Consider the following 18710-nt stretch of genomic DNA (forward strand, 5'->3'; position numbering starts at 1 on the left):
AGCTAAATGACGTGATAATCAAAAGCTTTTTTCTTAGTGCTGGGTTAGGAGATCTTTGCCCTGTCCTGCTGAAGAATTTAAGGCCAGAGGGCGAACAGGATGTGCCGGCGAGGCCAGACAATCTGGCACCAGGGTGGTGCTCTAACTAATACCGTTGAGAACTAGATTAACAGACATATAGACAGAAGCTTCTAGTGTTACATATATGGGAGCAGTTTATGTCCGGAGGCAAGGTCAGCGGGTCAACCAGCAGATGTGTAAGATAAGGGGGGAGGCTCACACCACACCCCAACCAACACTCAACCATTGTTCTTTGTTTACGTTAGGCAAGGTGGTCTGCACATTGGATGTGACCGGATCCTTAGAGGCGGGGGGAGAAGGTTCATCCCCTACGCCAGCTTAGGGCCAATAGAAATCTTTTCTTTGTCTTTTGGGTTATAAAACATGATGTTTTTGCTGATGTTAGTTAGTTGTTCCTACAGCCTGCGTGCTGCCTGAACTGCTCCTGCCTTTGCAAATGCAGCGCTTATACTTGACCTGTGATCTGATGAATAAATCTACCAGAACGAGAGAAGTTGTTTGGCTGAATTCTTCCAGACGTCCCCATCCAGGCTTCCAATTTTTGAACACGAGCCTCTCTTTTGAAATTACTAACAGACGTGTGAAATCACCCAGAATGCAATTGAACACTAGTTTGACAGACAGCAGCGTGACGAAGGAGACGTTTGTCTGGATGGAGGCTGTTTGGGTTTGTAGAATGATCGATCCATGTATTACAGACCCTAGCAGCGGGGGCCTCCATCGGGGGGGGGGGGGGGGAGCGGCGCTGCAGCACCAGACACACACACACAGCTCATCTCTTCTGTCCCAGCATGCACCCTGGTTACCTGGCTGCTGTCCCACTAGCAACAGCTGCTGCCTCCGGAGGCTCCACTGCAGGATGGCACACATGGTAAAGGGCTGCTGCCCCCCCCCAGGACATGGGAGGAGTCAGATGAGCCGCTGCATCACCTGAACCACAACCCCACCCCTCATTATGTAAAGAGCTGTGTGGCAGTGCAGCTCTGAAGCAGGGCAGAGGTCAGCGCCTCTGGGGGTGTTACGCAACAGCGGGCCTGTCTCCACAGCACTAGTGACGGGGGGCGGGGGGTAGTTAGTCCTGTCCTTTGGTGGATATTTCTGCTGTGGTTTGGAAAATGTCAAACTTTTGAATAGCTGCTCAAAATGAGAGCGATCCGTCCTTGAACCCCCTCCACTGAGGCAGGACAGACCTTGAAGGACCTCTTATGATGGCTGAATATTATGCGGGGGGGGGGGGTCCCTCATCACCTGCCTAAAGGTTTGTGGGGACGAGTCAGGCCGTTAATGACCACACTGTGACGGCCAAAGACTCTCAGCCGAACAGCTCAAGGGTGGGAGCACTACTGCATGGAGGGGGGGGGGGGGGGGGGGGGGGTCAGCTCTTCAACTACACTGACTTGTTAGATCCCAGTTTAACAGGCTGAACTCTGAGAACATTCACTTTTCTTTGTAACTCCATGGTTCACCATCATGTTTCTGCATGACGACAGACTGCTTCATTTCTTTAAAAGTCACCCACTTGGATGCCAACCTGTCACTTTATTAATTTACACTCTAATGAGATACTAAAGTTTAGACTCAAATCACAATATAATTTCTACATAAATGAATTCAAGACGGTATTTGTTTTTCTTTTTTATTAAACAACTCTGCAGACAGGTGACGGTGGCAGAGACAGGTGAGGACTTTAGGCGGTCTCCTCCTTGACGATACGGTCCTTCTTGAGTGGTCCCTGTGAGGCAAAGAAAGCAGGACATCAGTGGAGGAAACATTGTGGCTCGTGTAGCTGCTGTGGAGCAGCCGGTTGTTTCCAGAGAGTGAACAGGGAGCAGTCACAAGCTGCTCTGCTCCCCTGCCTCAATGGAGCTCACTATGGCACTGGAATGGAACCCACAGTTCATACTGAGAGTGAACCAGATTACGAACAGTGCGTGGACAGTAACGTTTTGTGACCACAGGCGGTAAAACCTTGTAAATAACATTCCCAACTCATTCAGCCATTTTCTGCAAGTTCCCTGTAAGCCCGACTCTGTGCACGCGGCGGCGCGATCGAGTCTTACCATGAACGCCTTCTTCTCCTCGGGGGTCTGGAAGCGGCCGTGACCGAACTTGGAGGTGGTGTCGATGAACTTGAGGTCGATCTTCTCCGTAGCGCGACGGTTTGTCTGCACCAGCAGAGACTGAGGGAAAGGAAACTCGTTAACACCAGCTGAAGGCACAACGGCTCATTGCGGAAGAAGAGTTAATAAAATGGGATTTAATAAAAGTCCTGCCAAACAATGAGCAGTACGCTGGATAATTAAAACCAGTTAGAATAAAGAAGAGTCATTCAGGCGCTGAGCAGACAGTTGTTTCCAGAGAGTGAACAGGGAGCAGTCACAAGCCGCTCTGCTCCCCTGCCTCAATGGAGCTCACTATGGCACTGGAATGGAACCCACAGTTCATACTGAGAGTGAACCAGATTACGAACAGTGCGTGGACAAGCAGTACGCTAAAGCTTGGATTCGTTTATCTACCTGGTTGGGGTTAACTTTGCCCCGATTCAGTCGGCTACACAGAAGACATAAGCACTACAATGTGTCCTCACCTTGCGCAGAGTCAAAACCCTCTTCTTGGTCCCCACAACGCAACCCTTCACCATGACGAAGTCATTGGTCACATCTCCATAGTGGACAAATCCTCCCTGTAATTAAAAACCAAAGAGTTTAGCGTGTTTAACTCCAGCTGAGACGCTGTAACAGAAGTGCTGGAGGCCTCACAGCCGCTCACCAGGGGGTTGATGCTCTTGTTGGACAGATCGTACTCGGTGGAGGCGTTGTTCTTCACCAGCTTCCCGTCTTTGGTGTGGTATCCCTGGCCGATCTTGTAGATCTTCTTGTTGATCTCTGTGCGGTGGTGGTAACCCTTCTGACCAGCGCGGGCCACGGAGAAGGCCACGCGGGCAGGATGCCAGGCTCCGATACAGGCCACCTTACGCAGACCACGATGGGTTTTGCGTGGGAGCTTCTTTGTGTGCCAACGGCTGGTGACGCCTGAGAGGAGCAGAGATCCGGTTATTACCACAGTTATGTTCTCACAGCGTCGGCGCATTAAGCTATACGCTGCCCTTACCCTTGTATCCGTGACCCTTGGTGATGCCAATAACGTCGATCATCTCGTCCTGGGTGAACACTGTGTTGATGGGCACGGCCTGCTCCAGCTTCTCGCGGGCCCAGTCCACCTTGTCGGAGATGGTGCCGCCGTTGAGCTGCACCTCCATAAGGTGAGACTTCTTCTGCTTCAGCGGCAACAGTCTCATCTGCAAGGAGGTACACGCAGGTTAGCACAGCAGCAAAAACAACAATCTGCAGACAGACACGTTAGTCTGTAGTCTCAGAAGGAAGGCAGCATGGAAACGTATCCTCATATTATTCGGGCGCCATGCCTGACGCAAGATCCGTGGTCTCATCACTGACAGCAAAGACAAGGTGTCCAACCTCAGTGCCAAACTAACCTGTGTGTGGGCGATGATGCGGATGACCTGGCAGTACTTCTTCATGGAACCAAAGTCCTTCGCCAGCTGCTTCTTGCCGTCATCGTCCTGCCATTTCTTGCAGTATTTGGTGAAAGCCTTCTTCTTGGACTTGTACCTGAGAGCACGCAGCGTAGAGAAGACGGGTTGGCACTGGTCCTTCATAACCCCAGAAGGGGCCAGCGGAAGAACTCAGTGCATAGCGGCTCGCCCTCCCCAGCCATGTGAACAGGGGGGTGGGGGGGGCTTTACCAGCCAATTGTGTTTTTTGGCTCATGGCACAGTTTCTAAGAAGCACTTTCCACTGGCCAGAGGAGCCCGGAGCTCATCAGGGCACTTGGCACCTGAGCGGAGCTGCCACAGGGGGCCACCGTAATGTTAGACTCACTCAGTGAAAACACAGGTCTTCAATATTTCCACTGGGCAACTAACACCTGCTTCAAAGTCTGCATTTTAATGTCTCGTGTCTCACCAGTTACGGTAGAAGCGGCGTTTGCACTCGTCGCTGACGTGCTCGGCGAAGATGGTCTTGAAGGAGCGCAGGCCGCGTGGCGTGTTCACGTAACCGACGACACCAACGACGATCATGGGAGGAGTCTCCAGGATGGTCACAGCCTCGACCACTTCTTTCTTGTTGACCTCTGCGGACAAACAGACGTATTAAGGTTGGGTTGTAATCAGTCAAAAGGATCTTAGGCTGCTTTTAGTGGTGATGTGGACTGTGCTCAGTACTCGACATTCAGCAAGGGTTTTGACCCATTATGTCCGCCCGTCGGTAGTATCATCATAGACAACATTAATACAAGATTTGTGATGATCATAACAGTTCGTGGTCATTTTAATGAGTTTCCACTTACTTGAGCCAGGTCGGTCGACCTCACGCACGATGTGGGTCATGCCGGCCTTGTAGCCCAGGAAGGCCGTCAGGTGCACGGGTTTGCTCGGGTCATCCTTGGGGAAGCTCTTGGCCTTTCCGCGGTGACGACGACTCCTCTTGCGGGGCAAGAAGCCCAGCGATCCGTGGCGGGGAGCCGAAAACTTACGGTGAGACTGGAGGGAAGAGACGAAGTAGACGTTAGCCTCGAGCTAACCACGATGCTAGGCAGCCTTAGCTACATGACATAGCTTTAAGCTAGGAGGTCTCGGATGTAGCGTTGAGGCGTTTACGGTGCTGGAGTAACTCACACCATCGTCTTAAGACGTCCACCATTACCGATCATGATGTTGTCATTGATGAAGTTGTTATGAATACTGCTAACGTTCGGTTAAACGGAGTGATTTGGAAGGAACGTAAAAAAAACGGTAGCAACATTAGCATTAGCTATCTCGCATGATAGCATAGTTGTCAACGCAAGTTTTTGGGCATCACAGAAGTTTGTATTCAGTACGTTAGATTTATTAATGGGTGCAACTATACACACACACACAGACGAAATGCTTTCACAACACTAGTATTAGCAGAAAAGAGGCCTGTGTTAACTTCCATTTTGGATTCCGGGTAGCTGATGCGAGCATGACGAATAACCCCTTAAGCGTCATCAGATTGACAGAATCCAAAAATACATAAAAGAGGATAAAAACAATATGGTATAAGAGTAATACGAGTGGTGGAGGTAGGTAAATTATAGAGGATGTGTCGGATGGCCAACGGATATCTGTCCACAGTGCGGATGTGGCTGGTTGACGCTTACCATCGTGTCTCCAATCCGATTCAAAGAGGCCTTCTGAGGAGCCTGACTCGAGTATATATACAGAGCAATTATCGCGAGATTCAACGGGACTATCGAGACGCGACAGGAGGACCGCCCCGCTTTATTCACGCAGATGTTATTCAACTCAGCAGCCGCTAGGTGGTACAGTTTGACAGTACAAATCTAAATAAAACAACTCGGAAGATTAAGTATCTTAATAAAATGATATTTCTACAATATCTAATATCATTGAAGTACTGTGCGCTAAGTCTTCAATATTGCTTGATTGTATTCCACATAATTAGGGGGCTAGGAGACAACATCCGTGTGTTTTAGTCAATTTAGAATATACCTGTAATGTAAGTTACTTTGAACTAGAGGATTTGATCCAATGTACAATTTATTAATGTGTTTGTGTGTTTTGATTTTAATTATATTTATGATCTCAATCGTAAACAATGTAAATATTGTGTTAATATACAAACTCTTAAATACAAAGAAATTACACAAAGTAAAAAAGATAAACTAAAGTGGTCTACACATGCTATTACATTGATAAAAAGAAACAGAAGACAAACGAGGAAGCAATATTGTGTTTTATGATCCAGTGTTCAAACAACAAATTCAAAGCATTTCATCACCAGCACGTCCTTAGGGGAAAGTCAGGGCAGCTTCTTGTGTTTATTTGATCACATCATGCAAAATGTAAGAAAGGTGTGACTTTAAAGATGCTGTCAGCTGCAGTTTCCAAAGAAAATTGTACTCAAATCTTCTTGAATTATTGTAATATAATCAGTGCCATAAATGCTAAAAAATGCATTATGGTTTGCTGAGATCTTGTCATTAGGCTTTGTGTTTGCTAGATTGTAGTTTCCCCCCCATTTAAGAGGTAAAAAAAAATGAAGCATAACTTTTACTAAACATAAAAAACTCTTTCAGATTTCATTTCACAGAAAAGTGCGACAAACAATAAAAATGTATCCAGTACACAAGAGATTTCTACTTGGAATCCTGGGTGTGCTGCTGCAGAAGTGCACAAGAGCTCCGGGGGGGGGGCAGCTTTTCTTCACCCTGTCCTGAACACAGACGATGCGGGAAGTAGATCCAACCGGACTGATGTGCAGTTTAAGCCCTAAATAGGGGTTGGGTTTCACCCATTCATCATCATCATCATCATCATCATCATCGGAACATGTGCACACAGGTGTCATTTAGTGTAGTTTGTTGCTGAAGCCCTGAAGAAACAGTGTTCTTGTTTTTAAAGACACGTATAAAGTTGCAACACAAAATAGTCAGCACACGTAAAGTCTGTTCCAGGAGAGAGTCTCTCAGCTTGGTAATGGATGTCAAGTGCGGCTCTTATCACAGTTCACAGAGAGCCAGAGGGAAGGAACAGACGTCCCGGGGGGGGGGGGGGGGGGGGGGGGCCTGTCCTGATGACAGCGTCGAGAACACGACCGCTCAGGATCCCAGGCGCTCGCGGTCCAGGTTCACCTCCTGGAAGAAGGCCTTCCCGAACTCGTAGGTGCTTATCATGACGGCGCAGGCTGGAGCCACTTTGATCACCCGGGGCATGAAACCTGCAGGAAGAAACAGGCTTTCACTTGAAGGCAAAGAAAACACGGCCATTTCTTTAATATATATCAACCCAGAACAGATTATAGGATGTAGAAGTGAATCACCTTTTATTGATTAGTTTGAAAAGTTTTGTTGCGCCGTGATTTTAAAGCAAAACCAGGATTTACAAATAAATGTGTTGGCTGATGAGAGTACCTGCAAAAAGGCCTCTGTAGCCCATCTCAGCCCATATGTCCTTCATTATGTGCCACGTGGACTTGGTTCCCTTCAAGGAAGCTGGAAGGAAAGGAAAAGAGTCTCTGTTTAGAACTCACACGCGCACACACACACACACACACATTTCCCTTCCACATAGACGGGAAGCAGAGACCTCCAACAGCGTCTATTTCTCCCAGCTGGATCTGTCTCCGTGTCTTCACCACGTCGAAGGGCAGCGTCAGGATGGCCGCGACCTACGCAGACAAACACGTCTCACATTAAACGATCTCAACGCTGCAACCTGGTTATTTCACATATTTGAGTATTTACGGAAGTCATTGTGTTGGTTAACCGAGTGCAGGTGTAGGTGTGTGTGTGTGTGTGGTCCCATTGCACGTGAACACTTACGGCTCCAGAGACGGCTCCGGCCGCGAAGCTGATGGAGAAGTTGGCCTGAGCCATCTGGGAGTCTTCACACAGCTGGGCCTTCAACAGTTCGTAGTTAAACCAGTAGAGTGCTGCAAATACACACAAACAGGGTGTCACACTGATGTCCTTCCTCCCATCAGCTTGTTTTGAGGAGCTCTATTCTAAAAAGCTCAAATAAGTCATCAAGTAAAGTTTCTAAAAATTGCATTGGAAAAAAAAAAATACTTTGAATATTAAGAGTATCTTAAGGATCAAACACCGGTCAGCCTGAGAAGTAGGAACTAGTTAAAAAACCTAGTGACTGCTTGTTTGTTTGTTGAAGCCTCTAATCGATAACATCTGTCCTCCCTATGATCAATGTTTCACTACGTGGGATTCTCCCCCATGAAGCGCCCGCGTCTCACCAGAGAAGGGCACGTCCCTGAGGACGGTGGGTCCCCAGCCCCTCCAGAGGGACAGCGGCCCGCCCTGAGCCACGGCCGAGCGGATGCACACCCGCAGCTCGCCGTAGGACAGCCGGCGGGCCTGCATCTTGGTCCGGACCAGCTCCAGGGGGCTGATCACCGTCACGGCCCCCACTGCAAACCGCGAGGGAGTCAAAAAACAAAAAAACAAACAACCCCCCCCCCCAGTTTGACACCCTGAAGTTGGGACATCTAGGTGCATTTAAAAAAGGAAAAAACTAAACTAAACAGACTTACGTCTGGCCAGACCACCGGCCACGAGGGGGACGAAGCTGCCCTGGAGGCCCAGACCGGACCTCAGGAAGTCGCGCAGCTGGTCGTAGCAGGTGAAGTAGATGACGGTGGCGGGCACGGCCATGACGCTGCACACGCACAGGAAATACTCTAAACACATGCTTGTCTAAAACACATCTACAGCAGGACTTTGGTAAAAACCTTCACTATGAAGAAGGACCTCACACAACCACACATTAAACTTCCCCTTCCACGTTCAAAGAACTTTGTTCAAAATGTGGTTTTCATTCAGAAAATCTATTAAAAAAAAAGGAAAGACTTTGTTTCAGCAGTTTGGACATTAATGAGAGTTTAGACACTCACAGCGTTGGAGGAAGTCCGCTCCACAAGGACCGGAGTCCTTCGTGACGAGTTATCTTCACAAACGCATCCTGTGGAGTGACCAGACAAGCGTTCAGCTTTCATTCATTTCGGGGGTAAAAAGAGGGGCAGAATTCCATCTGCTGATGCTCTTGTACTCACGAGCGTCCCACTGAAATGGGTGGGGGTTTTGTACCAGCTGGTGCAACTGGTTCTGTTCTGACACACGTAGATGTGATCCATCAGTCCATTGCAGTACAGGAAACATTTCCCTGTGAGGGACGGAACAACCGGAGGTCAGCGGCGTTAAAATACAAGATAACGACTTACAACACCTGCGTCTGAATATTATGATGTTTCACAGTCTAGGATCCATGAGCGGATTAGTGACACATGTGATGGCAATGACCACAGAGTCACAGAGAGGATAACCTCGGGGCAGCCCCTGCCACGGCCAGTGTGTGTTTATTTAGAGATGCTCTGAAGATACGTGTATTGACCCGCTCAACAAAAAAAAGAACACCAAGAAACTAAAAAAAGACTCATTTCACAACGTGTTCCTAATACAGATGTGGAGATTTTGCAAGTATTACACGTGAAATGGTTTAAAGCACCAAACCGCCGCCACACAACCAGCAGATACAAGTGAGAACAACAATGTGCACATGGAAGCTGCAGGAAAACATGTGAATCTATTTGCAAAAGCGGTAACGTTTGTTTTCATGGCTTGAGATGCTTCTCAGGTGAGCACACTGAAAGTTGTGCTGTATTTGTTGTTAAAAACGGTGAGCGTGTACGCACCGGCGGGTCAGATACTCACACTTGGAAGGGCGGATGACGCCTCCCCACGGAGCGGATTCACGGGCTAAAGCTGCTAAACGAAGCAAGAAGCAGGACAGAGAAAGGCAGAGGGGAGGCGTGAAGAAACAAAAGGACACGTGTTGAGGGGTTAGAAAAGCTTCCACATACACAAGGGTGGGGGGGGGGGGGGGGAGAGATCTCAAACCACAGAACAAGACAAGCTCCTTGACCTACCTTGGTAGAACGGGGTTTGCTGAGCCTGCAGCCTGATCTTCACAACGTCCAGCGGTGTGACTGCAAACAAATGGGTGTCAATTATTATTGATTGTGCTCGACTGTTGGGGCCCAATCGTGTGCACTGGAAACTTTTCAAAATGATAAAACTTTTTATCCAGACATTTATCCGACGTCTGCATTTTCTAGTCTTTGTTTTCATGAGCTCACCAAAAATAGATGTGAGGAGGGCTCCCGTGCCAGAAGCCAGCATCTGCTGCACAGGAGAGATGGCAGGCCCGGGGGCGGGGCTCCGCTCGCCCATCCTGCCCACCTGTCACAACGGAAATAGACACGCAGGGTGAGAACGCTGGGTGCTTTAACTAGACTCCACTGAGGGGGGCTCACGGTCAGACAGGTGCCTTTGTCTTCATTGTATGTTAAAAAAAAAAAAAAATCAATAAATGTGCTGGTGCTCGACACGATGAGCAACCCAACCACCCCCCGAAGTTGTAGACCTGGGGGAAACCCTGTAAGTGTTGTGCTTCAGAAAGTGAAATGCAAGATCATGACATGATTACAGTGAAGTCAGACCTGGGTGGACGTGAGCGGGGTAAGTCGAGGCGTAGTTGTTAGACGTGGCGATAGCTTATCGTGGATGTGCATGTCGCAGACAGCCAGTGAGAGCCTCACCTCCAGGCCCTCAAGGGAGGGGGGCCGTTTAACAATGATAACTAATGAAGATGGAGGAATAAATGCCTCAAAGAAAGTCTCATCTTCTGCCAAGTGATTTGTGTTTTTAAACCAGTATGTCCGCTTTCATTTATCTTACATTGTTTCTGTATTTCTGTACTTCAATTGTCATCCTTAAGTAAAATGAAATCTTTTGGCCCTCAAAGTTTTGTCTGCCAAAAAATAATTTCAACAACTACCAAGTACAACAGTCAAAACAACTGTACTACACTCCACACTAAACGTCATTGGTTTACTTATATATTTGAGTGTAAATGTTCATATTTTAAATTACGCATACATATTTATTTTTTTTCAAATGATACCTTTTTTGCACTACGTTTATCGTCTCGCACCAATGCCCCTGAAATCCAACATGCACCCGCACACGTCGCCACATGTCTCCTAAACTGAGAGGATGTTCCCGTCACCTTCACCGGTAGTTAAATGACCTCCATCATGTCTCACTGTGGCTGAAGCGAAGGTTAGATGCAGACCCCACAAGGAAGGGAACGGACCGGGCTAACGTTAGCTAGGTGACATTACGTCCCCGTCTCCCACCATCGGCTGGCTAAACTTGACGCGTTCGCACACCAACGTGATCAAATACATTCTTAATCGGCATTAAAAGGAACGGCACGCCTCGGGTTTGAGGTCATTGTGCCAAACGCGGTGAAACGCACACCGTGTCACGTCCACGCTACGGAAGTGTCAACATTTAAGTGGCATTTAGCTTGGCAGCTAACTTAGCTAAGGTTAGCTGGCGCAGCTAACGAAACGGCGTTGCCCGAACAGCTAGCGTTAGCTAGCATTAGCTAGAGTTAGCTCCCCAGCTCCGTTGCAGATAACGTTACTCACCTCTACTTTATCTGACGGAGTCGTTGGTAAATAGAAGCGCCGTCTCCCATTTCAGGAAACAGAGCTGACGTCAAGCCACTCGGTCGCGCTGCAACGTATTCGGGTTCTTCGTTACGGAAAACATGCTTTTGTAATCGGGCTAAATCTCGAAAGGGGCAGTTCTGTAATTGAAATTCGCGTACAGTAACCCTCCCACGTTTGTACAAAACAACACTCAGCGATGGGCTCGTGTGGCGCGAGCTCTGGCGCCGCCTGGTGGACACGTCACTGTAGTGCGACGCAGCGCGTCAGTGCGTCAGTCACCAGCGACCTGTAACTACTTCAAGCCACTTTGTTATATCAATTCAATGGGGGAAAAAAGAGGAAGCAGAATTTAATAGAAAGAGAGAGAGAGCTCCCCCCCCCTCTTCTCTCCCCCCCCTCTCTCTACGGGGTGTGTCCACACAGAGAAGGTCCGTCGTTGGCTTTGTTTCGTGGTGAGCCACTTGTGAAACACCTTTCGACTCACAACAGCCGCTCAGCCTTCTACCATGGTAAGAGCAAGCTTACATTATTCCTTTACCTGTTCAACCTTCAAATTAAATACCTTACTAGTCTGGTAAAGAAATCATATGAATGACTTGTGAACACATTTGGCAACGATTTGTGCACGTTTGCGGTATTAACTACACCACCTTTTTTTAGTGATCAAATTAAATTGGTGATTCAATTGGCTTTATAATTTTGTGTAAAACCTCCTAAGGGTTATTCTGGCAAGCAGCTGAATATCTCACCTTTCTAACACGCTGGCTAATCGAAAATGAAAGTGGATCCCATTGTTTTATTTGCGAAATTATTGAGAAATAAAGAGACAACGAAGAAACCCCCTAGAAGAGAATTTCAATTTAAGGAAATGAAAACAGAGCTGAGTCTCACTTCCATTTGCATTTTCTTTTTTTTTTAAACTGTTTCTCACGTTGTGAAAAAAAATAGCCATAATTAGTTCATGTCCACACACACACGAATGTCTGAGCGTTAAACTCTATTTTACATGTTTTGGCAAATAGTTTCAGCAGATTTAATTTCTGATCCAAATGGACATCTTTTATTTGTGTGTGTGTGTGTGTGTGCAGATGCAGATGCAGGTGGTGATCTGTTTGGCTCTCGTGGCTCTGGTTGGGGCTGACGAGTGTCCGGACGGAGGCAGATGTGAAGACGGTAACACCTGCTGCAACGACCCGGCCAACGGCTACGAATGCTGCCCACTGGATCAGGTAGACGCGTCACGCGATACGCACCCACCCCGGGAACCTTTGAAGTCATCCTACTTTAAATTCATTATAGGAAGCAAGGGACGTTTTCATAGTGCAGATGATGCTTCGTTTTCATTGCATGAAATGTTGATGCCCTCAAGTCACTTCAAGGGTTGGTAGAGTGAAAATAAGGTTAGGACTTTAGTGTTACTTCAAAATGTACAATGAGGGCAACCTGCAGGAGTTAATTTGGTTTGCTGATACAGTGTGCACACATGTGTGTATCTTATATACATGTCTATATTCTTTGTCATATACGCTCACTATAAGTAGGAAAAGATGTAAAACGACTGATCTTTCAACCTGAAAACGCTTTACTGCTCTTTGCTGAAGGGGAGAACAATTTACATAACCTCGCTGAGTACTTACACTTCAGTCAAATACTTTGTTCCTTCGGTCCATCCCATAGTAAAATGTAGGCGCGAGATATCCCGGGTTGTACTGAAGGGCTGAACAGTGGTACCGTTCATGCACAGTAGTGTTTTACCACTTTATGAACCCGATAAAGGCTCAGGCTCCGTCCAGCCTCAGATAGCGGTGCTAGAACTTTGCCAGTCAAATTGCCCGTACTACTGCTGCTGTCCTCTTGTAGGCCGAGTGCTGCGGGGATCACGTGCACTGCTGTCCCGCCGGAACAATCTGCCACGCACCCACGTCCAGCTGTTTGAACGCCACTGGCACCTTCCCCTGGGTGGAAAGATCTGCCGCGGATCAGCCCGCTCTCTCTAAGGTGAGAGTGACAGACACGACAGAGTGACAGAGTTTGACACGTTTGACGCCGGAGGCCCCATCATGTCCCATCGTGTCCCTGCAGTCCTTCAGGATGATCAAGTCGTCCGCGGGGGAGGACGACGACAACGTCTGTCCCGATCAGTCCCGATGCCCGGCCGAGTTTTCCTGCCTGAAGGCTTTGACAAAGTTTGGCTGCTGTCCGTTAGCTCAGGTAAGTCGTCCCAGTCCGACCCATGCGTTGCATGCGGCGCCATTTGTTCTGACAGCTCATGTCAGACAAGAAGAACCTGATTATTAAGGGAGGATATCTTTCCTACAGGTGTGTTTAATAATCTCCTACACAAAATTACCACTGTGCTACATCTTGTCCAATATATTTACCGTGCACTCTCTCTGTCCAAACCCCAATATATGAATAATAATAATCCTAAGGAAGTGTGACGCGATCATTTATGTGACAAGTCAGTAAAACATGGACAAAAACTACGAAGCTCCTTGTGGCGTCCATTAGTGAAGCGCTCATACAGCTGGTGCTATTATGGGTGCATATTTCATGCAGAGTGTGACTTTCTGCACAAGAAGATTTGCTCTTTTGGCAAAACAAGCATTTTCGCTTCACTAGAGACAACAGGAAGTACTTTCTGCTGTTTTTGCAGCTCTCTGCGTTTCGTTATAAAATGATCTGCTTGATCGCTTCAGGCTGATTTATATTGCACCTGTAACTCCTGCATCCATCTGGCGTAAAGCAGCTACGATTTAACACTTGTATCTTCGTAGAAATATGTAGGAATGAATGAACTAAAGTACAGAATTCGTATTGAGCTTTCGTTGCATCTTGTCAGCGACTTGTGATTTCTGTGACCCCTGACAGGGAGTCCCCTGCGCCGACGGGAAACACTGCTGTCCTGAAGGCCACCAGTGCAGCGCAGACTGCCGCTCCTGCATCAAACAAGGTGGAACTCTTCTCCTCGCGGTACCAAAACCTCATGCTACGCCGCGTCGACCACCGCGCTAAACTTTTCCCTGTTCTTTTGCAGCGGCTGTGACTGCGGTTCTGTGCAAAGATGGAAAGTCCGAGTGTCCGGATGGAACCACCTGCTGCGAAAACCCAGATGGAACGTGGGCCTGCTGTCCCCTGCCGAAGGTTCAAAATGGCTAATCTTTCTATTCTAGACATACGCAATGCGATAGCTTAGAAATTCCAAAAGTGTAATTAAGATTTTGAATGAGGGTAGATTTGCATGTCCGGTTATCGGGACTTTATGCTGTCTTATCATGTGCGGCTCTGAAGGTGAAACTCTGTGTGTCTGCATTGTCCCAACAGGCCGTGTGCTGTGAGGATAAGACGCACTGCTGCCCTGAAGGCACCACATGCGATGTCCAACACGACAAGTGCATTTCCCCGTTCACCAAAAAGGAGTTCCCCATGTGGGCCAAGTCGCCTGCCAGGAGGAGAGCGGACTGGGAAAACCTGAAAGGTCAGATTCTTCATGGTTTTGCCGTTAAGACTTACTTCCTTGTTTGGATTAATCATGGTGCAAGTCTGTGTGCGTGTTTATACAGACCAGTTTCCTCTTTCACCATGCGAAGAAGTCACCACTGTGAGTGCAGCTAGTCCCAAAGGGGAGGAAGGACCGTCCGTCACCACGCCCGCTGCAGATGAGATGTTTTCCATGGATTTAGGTTTGTCCAACAGCCCACCTGCCACTCGTCATAAGGTGCATGTGTCGAATGTACAAACAGAAAGCACAACAACAACGTTAGAACTGGAAATCGAGGAGCAATATACATGTTATTTAACTTCCCGGTTAAAGCTGCGACGCTGTTCACCACGACCTCGCTGGCCTCATTTCAAACTCCTCACGTGATGCGCAGCTCGTGGCCCGTCGCCTGATTCCATCTCGGTGCAGCACACCTGGCAGCGCTAAAATTCATGGGAACTCTCCCGTTGTTGTCTTTGCAGGCGTCCGTGTCGCATGTGATGCTGCAGAAGCCTGCGCAGGTAACGCCACGTGCAGCACGTCAGCAGAGGGCGGCTGGAGCTGCTGTCCACTGCCAGAGGTGCAATGAGGCTGCCATTTCTATTGCAACGTCCTTTTATTTCATAAATGTTCCATTTTTAAAGGAATGGGGTTTGTGTTTCTGATCAGGCGGTTGGCTGTGAAGATTTAGTTCACTGCTGCCCCAAAGGGCGAAAATGTAACCCGGCCACTCAGACCTGCGACAGCGAGGAATGCTCCGTGCCGTGGGTCGAGAAGGTTCCCACAGTGCCCAGACCGCAGGTGGGAAATGTGTCATGTGACGCCACCCACGCCTGTCCCGATGGCACCACCTGCTGCAAGAATGCAACACAAGATTGGTCCTGCTGTCCTCTGCCTGAGGTAAACGCAGCGGGCGGCGGGCGCTGACACGGGTTCACCCCCCCCCCACTCCCCCTCCCCTCATTCCAACTCGTACTTCCAACAATGTTTTGTGGCTGAAAAGCTTTTGTCGTCCCTTTGTTCAAAAGGCCGTCTGCTGCGAGGACCACGTGCACTGCTGCCCGAGCGGCACCACCTGCAACCTGCCCGCGCTCAGCTGCGACAGCGCCTCGGGCTCCACGCCCGCGCGGCCCAAGACGCCCGCGTTCGTCACGCCGGAGCCTTTCGCCGAAAGTCGGCCGACGACAACGGCCGCGGCGACGACGACGGCGGCGGCGCCGGCGGCGGAGGGCGACGTGGTTCAGTGTGACCCCCACACCAGCTGCCCCCGGTCCAGCACTTGTTGCTTCATGGCCGAGTCTCAGAAGTGGGGTTGTTGCCCGCTGCCGGAGGTCAGTGGTAAAAAATTGCATATCTCAGTTTCTTTACTTTTGCTGCATTTATACGAACAGCAAAAGCTTTCACCAGACGTCATGTCATATTTAAGCTCACTGTTTTGGTCCAGGAGCTTAGATTTCTGACTTGTGTCCGGATAGTGTTTTATGTCCTTAACCTGCTCAAACACCAAAAGTACAGATGACACTATGGTGTAGTAGTTCCTCTTATGCAGTACATTTTTATAGTTAATTCACTATATGATTTTTGCATGTTCCTAAGTTTGGTACTTTAAAAGAAGAACTAAAAGACAGTATTGCTGATGTGAAACTAGCACTTTCGTCCCGCCCCCACTTCCAGGCGGTTTGCTGCTCTGACGGGAACCACTGCTGCCCCACGGGCTACACGTGCGACGTGAAGAAGACCACGTGCACCAAAGGGGAAGTGGTGATTCCCTGGTACACCAAGCTGCCGGCCAGCGTGGGGGCCGATCCCGGCTCCGTCCAGTGCGACCAGAAGCTCCAGTGCCCCGACGAGACCACCTGCTGCCGGATGCTGTCGGGCGAGTGGGGCTGCTGCCCGATGCCAGACGTGAGCGCTGCGCGCGTTTAGAGAGGAGCCGATCGGACTCCTTCTCAGGGTTTACTGATGAAAATAAAAAAAAACAAAGGGTGCCGCCTCCACCTGACCTTGTGCGCGCTGTGTCTGCAGGCTGTGTGCTGCCCGGATAAGTTGCACTGCTGCCCGCAGGGTTACACCTGCAACATGGCCTCCAACACCTGCCAGAAGCTCCTCATGCTGCAGCTGCAGGTTGTCCCTCTGACACGGGTGTATCTGCCCAAGCCTGAACCCACGTTGAGTCCCTCAAACCAGGGGGACGTGCCGTGTGATGAGGAAACCAGCTGTCCCGATGGAGAGACCTGCTGCAGGATCTCGGCTACGTCGTGGGGCTGCTGTCCTTCTCCCAATGTATGAAGAACAGTCAACCGTTAGAAGACAAGGCGCTGTTTAGTTTAGCTTAGCTTAGCACAAAGACCGGAACCAGCTAGCCTGGCTCTGTCCAAACGGAATAAAACCAACTTACCAGAACTAGGAGTTCATTTCATCTCATGTGCACAGACGCCAGAGTGGTGACTTTTTATTTCATACCAAACAAAAGAAATAGTTTAAGAATCAAACTAATATGGAATAAGACATACTGCATTACATTTGCTGCTAAAACCTCTGTCCTTTTTCTTCAGATACATCTTGAATGCTGCTGTTCACATGTAATAGACTCACTTCCTACGTCCTCTCCACAGGCGGTGTGCTGCAGCGACATGCAGCACTGCTGCCCCGAGGGCCACACCTGCACCGAGACCGGGGGCTGCAGCGGGAACAATTGGCCCCACTGGAACAAGTGGCAGGTGTTCTTCAGCAACAAAAAGAGATCTTTGATTAAGTGAAGAGCCTTCCCCTGCACTGCCATTTGATTCTGCACCGTGCACTAAATGGAAATAATGCAGAAGAGATTTTATTTGTGGGGAAGGGGATGCTGAGTGTATTGCACGATGGGTTATGATGTTGTGCAACCACCACTACGCGCCACAACATCAGGGCATTCACTTTTTAATGACTCATTTTAAAATTCAGGCCGAGCCTTTTTATTCCAAGCAAGCAGTTGCACGATGAATTTACCTCCATCCATTAAATACAATCCACTGGCAATGTGATTCTTCTTGTGTGTGTTCTGCTTCAGCTGCTTTGTACTCCACAGGTCGCTTCTTCATCAATACTCGCTCACAATTCAGGGCATGCATTTATCATTTTAATTATTTGTGATTTTTTTGCACCTCATGATGAGTGAGTCCTGTTTAATGCGGGTCACTACTTCAGAATTGGGATATAATTGTGGAATAATCTGTAATGAGTTAGTGTTTTGATTTTGTGCATCTCGTTTTCATTCATATTAATTTTGGATTTGGACTCACCGTGACGCAATCACGCAGAGATAATACACTTTTCAAGCTTTATCTGCATGAAACTAATAAACAGGAAATGTGTTACAACATTACCCGTGTCAAATCATTTTATTTGAAATACGGTATTAATTAAAAGAGAAAAAGCATGAAAGGAGAGTCCCAATTACATACTGAATAGACCTTATCCGTACTTCCGGGATGGAATTCCGCTTTTCGGGATGACGTCGAGGGGTTTAAAAGCCTTTTCCGACGTCGGGATTATCGGACTTCCTCTTTGTGAGCAGTGTCAAACTCCGAACATTGTACACCATTATACACGACATTTCCGATTGCAATTCGCAATAAAAGTATTTGTGTAATCTAGAACACATACATTATTTGCTGTTTTCTAAAGTGTAAATAAACAAGCTTTTTCAAGGTTCGGAGATGGGACATGAAATAAAGAAAACACGATATTGAACAATACAGGGATAACACATTTAACGTTACAAATGTGTATTTGGCACAAATACATAACCTTTAGGTGTGTGATAACTAATACAAATATAAATTACATACACAAACTTTTTTTTATAACCTTTCTGTTGTGTCATTGCCATGACTAAAATATTTAGAAACTTTAAACATAACTTTAGATATATTATCTAATTAAAAAAAAAAATTAAATTCCTAAAATAATACGCTGAAGTTATATAAAAATATATTTTTTTAATTTAAAATGTTTCAATTAATCGATTTATTACATGCATGTATTAATGTGCAGTACAATAGTGGTGAGCG

At 47.9% G+C, this 18710-nt stretch overlaps 3 protein-coding genes and 3 non-coding genes across 9 annotated transcripts; 1 reads left to right on the top strand and 5 right to left on the bottom strand.

Moving 5' to 3' along the window:
- Positions 1–1703: 1703 nt before the first annotated feature.
- On the bottom strand, positions 1704–5404 carry rpl3 (ribosomal protein L3). Its single transcript, XM_037476348.2, has 9 exons — positions 5284–5404; positions 4450–4642; positions 4065–4233; positions 3575–3710; positions 3193–3379; positions 2851–3113; positions 2669–2764; positions 2142–2261; positions 1704–1813 (listed from the first exon to the last, which is right to left on the bottom strand). Exons 1-9 carry the CDS (start codon positions 5284–5286, stop codon positions 1769–1771), a joined length of 1212 nt encoding a protein of 403 aa, XP_037332245.1. The 5' UTR covers positions 5287–5404; the 3' UTR covers positions 1704–1768.
- Positions 1884–2014, bottom strand: LOC119221156 (small nucleolar RNA SNORA54). The gene has a single exon (XR_005120659.2). It is a non-coding gene; the product is annotated as a small nucleolar RNA SNORA54 (small nucleolar RNA).
- LOC119221157 (small nucleolar RNA SNORA54) lies at positions 2428–2558 on the bottom strand. The gene has a single exon (XR_005120660.2). It is a non-coding gene; the product is annotated as a small nucleolar RNA SNORA54 (small nucleolar RNA).
- LOC119221159 (small nucleolar RNA U83B) lies at positions 3447–3540 on the bottom strand. The gene has a single exon (XR_005120662.2). It is a non-coding gene; the product is annotated as a small nucleolar RNA U83B (small nucleolar RNA).
- A 457-nt stretch (positions 5405–5861) lies between the features above and the next one.
- Positions 5862–11339, bottom strand: slc25a39 (solute carrier family 25 member 39). 3 transcript variants are annotated; one of them, XM_037476356.2, is made up of 12 exons: positions 11151–11339; positions 9792–9894; positions 9582–9641; positions 9367–9417; positions 8709–8818; positions 8550–8617; positions 8190–8314; positions 7893–8066; positions 7468–7577; positions 7232–7313; positions 7057–7137; positions 5862–6863 (listed from the first exon to the last, which is right to left on the bottom strand). In XM_037476356.2, exons 2-12 carry the CDS (start codon positions 9883–9885, stop codon positions 6745–6747), a joined length of 1074 nt encoding a protein of 357 aa, XP_037332253.1. In that variant the 5' UTR covers positions 9886–9894; positions 11151–11339; the 3' UTR covers positions 5862–6744. The 3 variants fall into 3 exon arrangements, with proteins under 3 accessions (XP_037332253.1, XP_037332252.1, XP_037332254.1); XM_037476355.2 differs by having other exon boundaries at positions 9367–9420; positions 11151–11337; XM_037476357.2 differs by lacking the exon at positions 9367–9417.
- Positions 11340–11362: 23 nt separating this feature from the next.
- grna (granulin a) lies at positions 11363–18022 on the top strand. 2 transcript variants are annotated; one of them, XM_037476343.2, is made up of 14 exons: positions 11363–11683; positions 12263–12403; positions 13035–13172; positions 13257–13385; positions 14046–14127; positions 14212–14318; positions 14499–14652; positions 14738–14857; positions 15138–15235; positions 15325–15555; positions 15684–15986; positions 16330–16560; positions 16681–16938; positions 17271–18022. In XM_037476343.2, the coding sequence occupies exons 1-14, from the start codon at positions 11681–11683 to the stop codon at positions 17412–17414; spliced, it is 2139 nt and encodes a 712-aa protein (XP_037332240.2). In that variant the 5' UTR covers positions 11363–11680; the 3' UTR covers positions 17415–18022. The 2 variants fall into 2 exon arrangements, with proteins under 2 accessions (XP_037332240.2, XP_037332241.2); XM_037476344.2 differs by having other exon boundaries at positions 14765–14857.
- Positions 18023–18710: the final 688 nt, after the last annotated feature.

The sequence above is a fragment of the Pungitius pungitius genome, chromosome 12 (assembly GCF_949316345.1).
Source record: "Pungitius pungitius chromosome 12, fPunPun2.1, whole genome shotgun sequence".
Classification (NCBI taxonomy): domain Eukaryota; kingdom Metazoa; phylum Chordata; class Actinopteri; order Perciformes; family Gasterosteidae; genus Pungitius; species Pungitius pungitius.

Coding starts and splice junctions, on each gene's coding strand:
- rpl3 (XM_037476348.2), bottom strand. Junction 4,234..4,449: donor GGTCGACCGACCTGGCTCAA/GTAAGTGGAAAC, acceptor GTTTGTCCGCAG/AGGTCAACAAGAAAGAAGTG. Junction 1,814..2,141: donor AGGAGAAGAAGGCGTTCATG/GTAAGACTCGAT, acceptor TTTGCCTCACAG/GGACCACTCAAGAAGGACCG.
- slc25a39 (XM_037476355.2), bottom strand. CDS start 9,885: ATGGGCGAGCGGAGCCCCGCCCCCGGGCCTGCCATCTCTCCTGTGCAG. Junction 8,819..9,366: donor CGTCATCCGCCCTTCCAAGT/GTGAGTATCTGA, acceptor CGTCCCTCACAG/GGAAATGTTTCCTGTACTGC. Junction 8,067..8,189: donor GGCCGGTGGTCTGGCCAGAC/GTAAGTCTGTTT, acceptor CGCGGTTTGCAG/TGGGGGCCGTGACGGTGATC.
- grna (XM_037476343.2), top strand. Junction 12,404..13,034: donor AATGCTGCCCACTGGATCAG/GTAGACGCGTCA, acceptor GTCCTCTTGTAG/GCCGAGTGCTGCGGGGATCA. Junction 13,386..14,045: donor GCTGCTGTCCGTTAGCTCAG/GTAAGTCGTCCC, acceptor GACCCCTGACAG/GGAGTCCCCTGCGCCGACGG.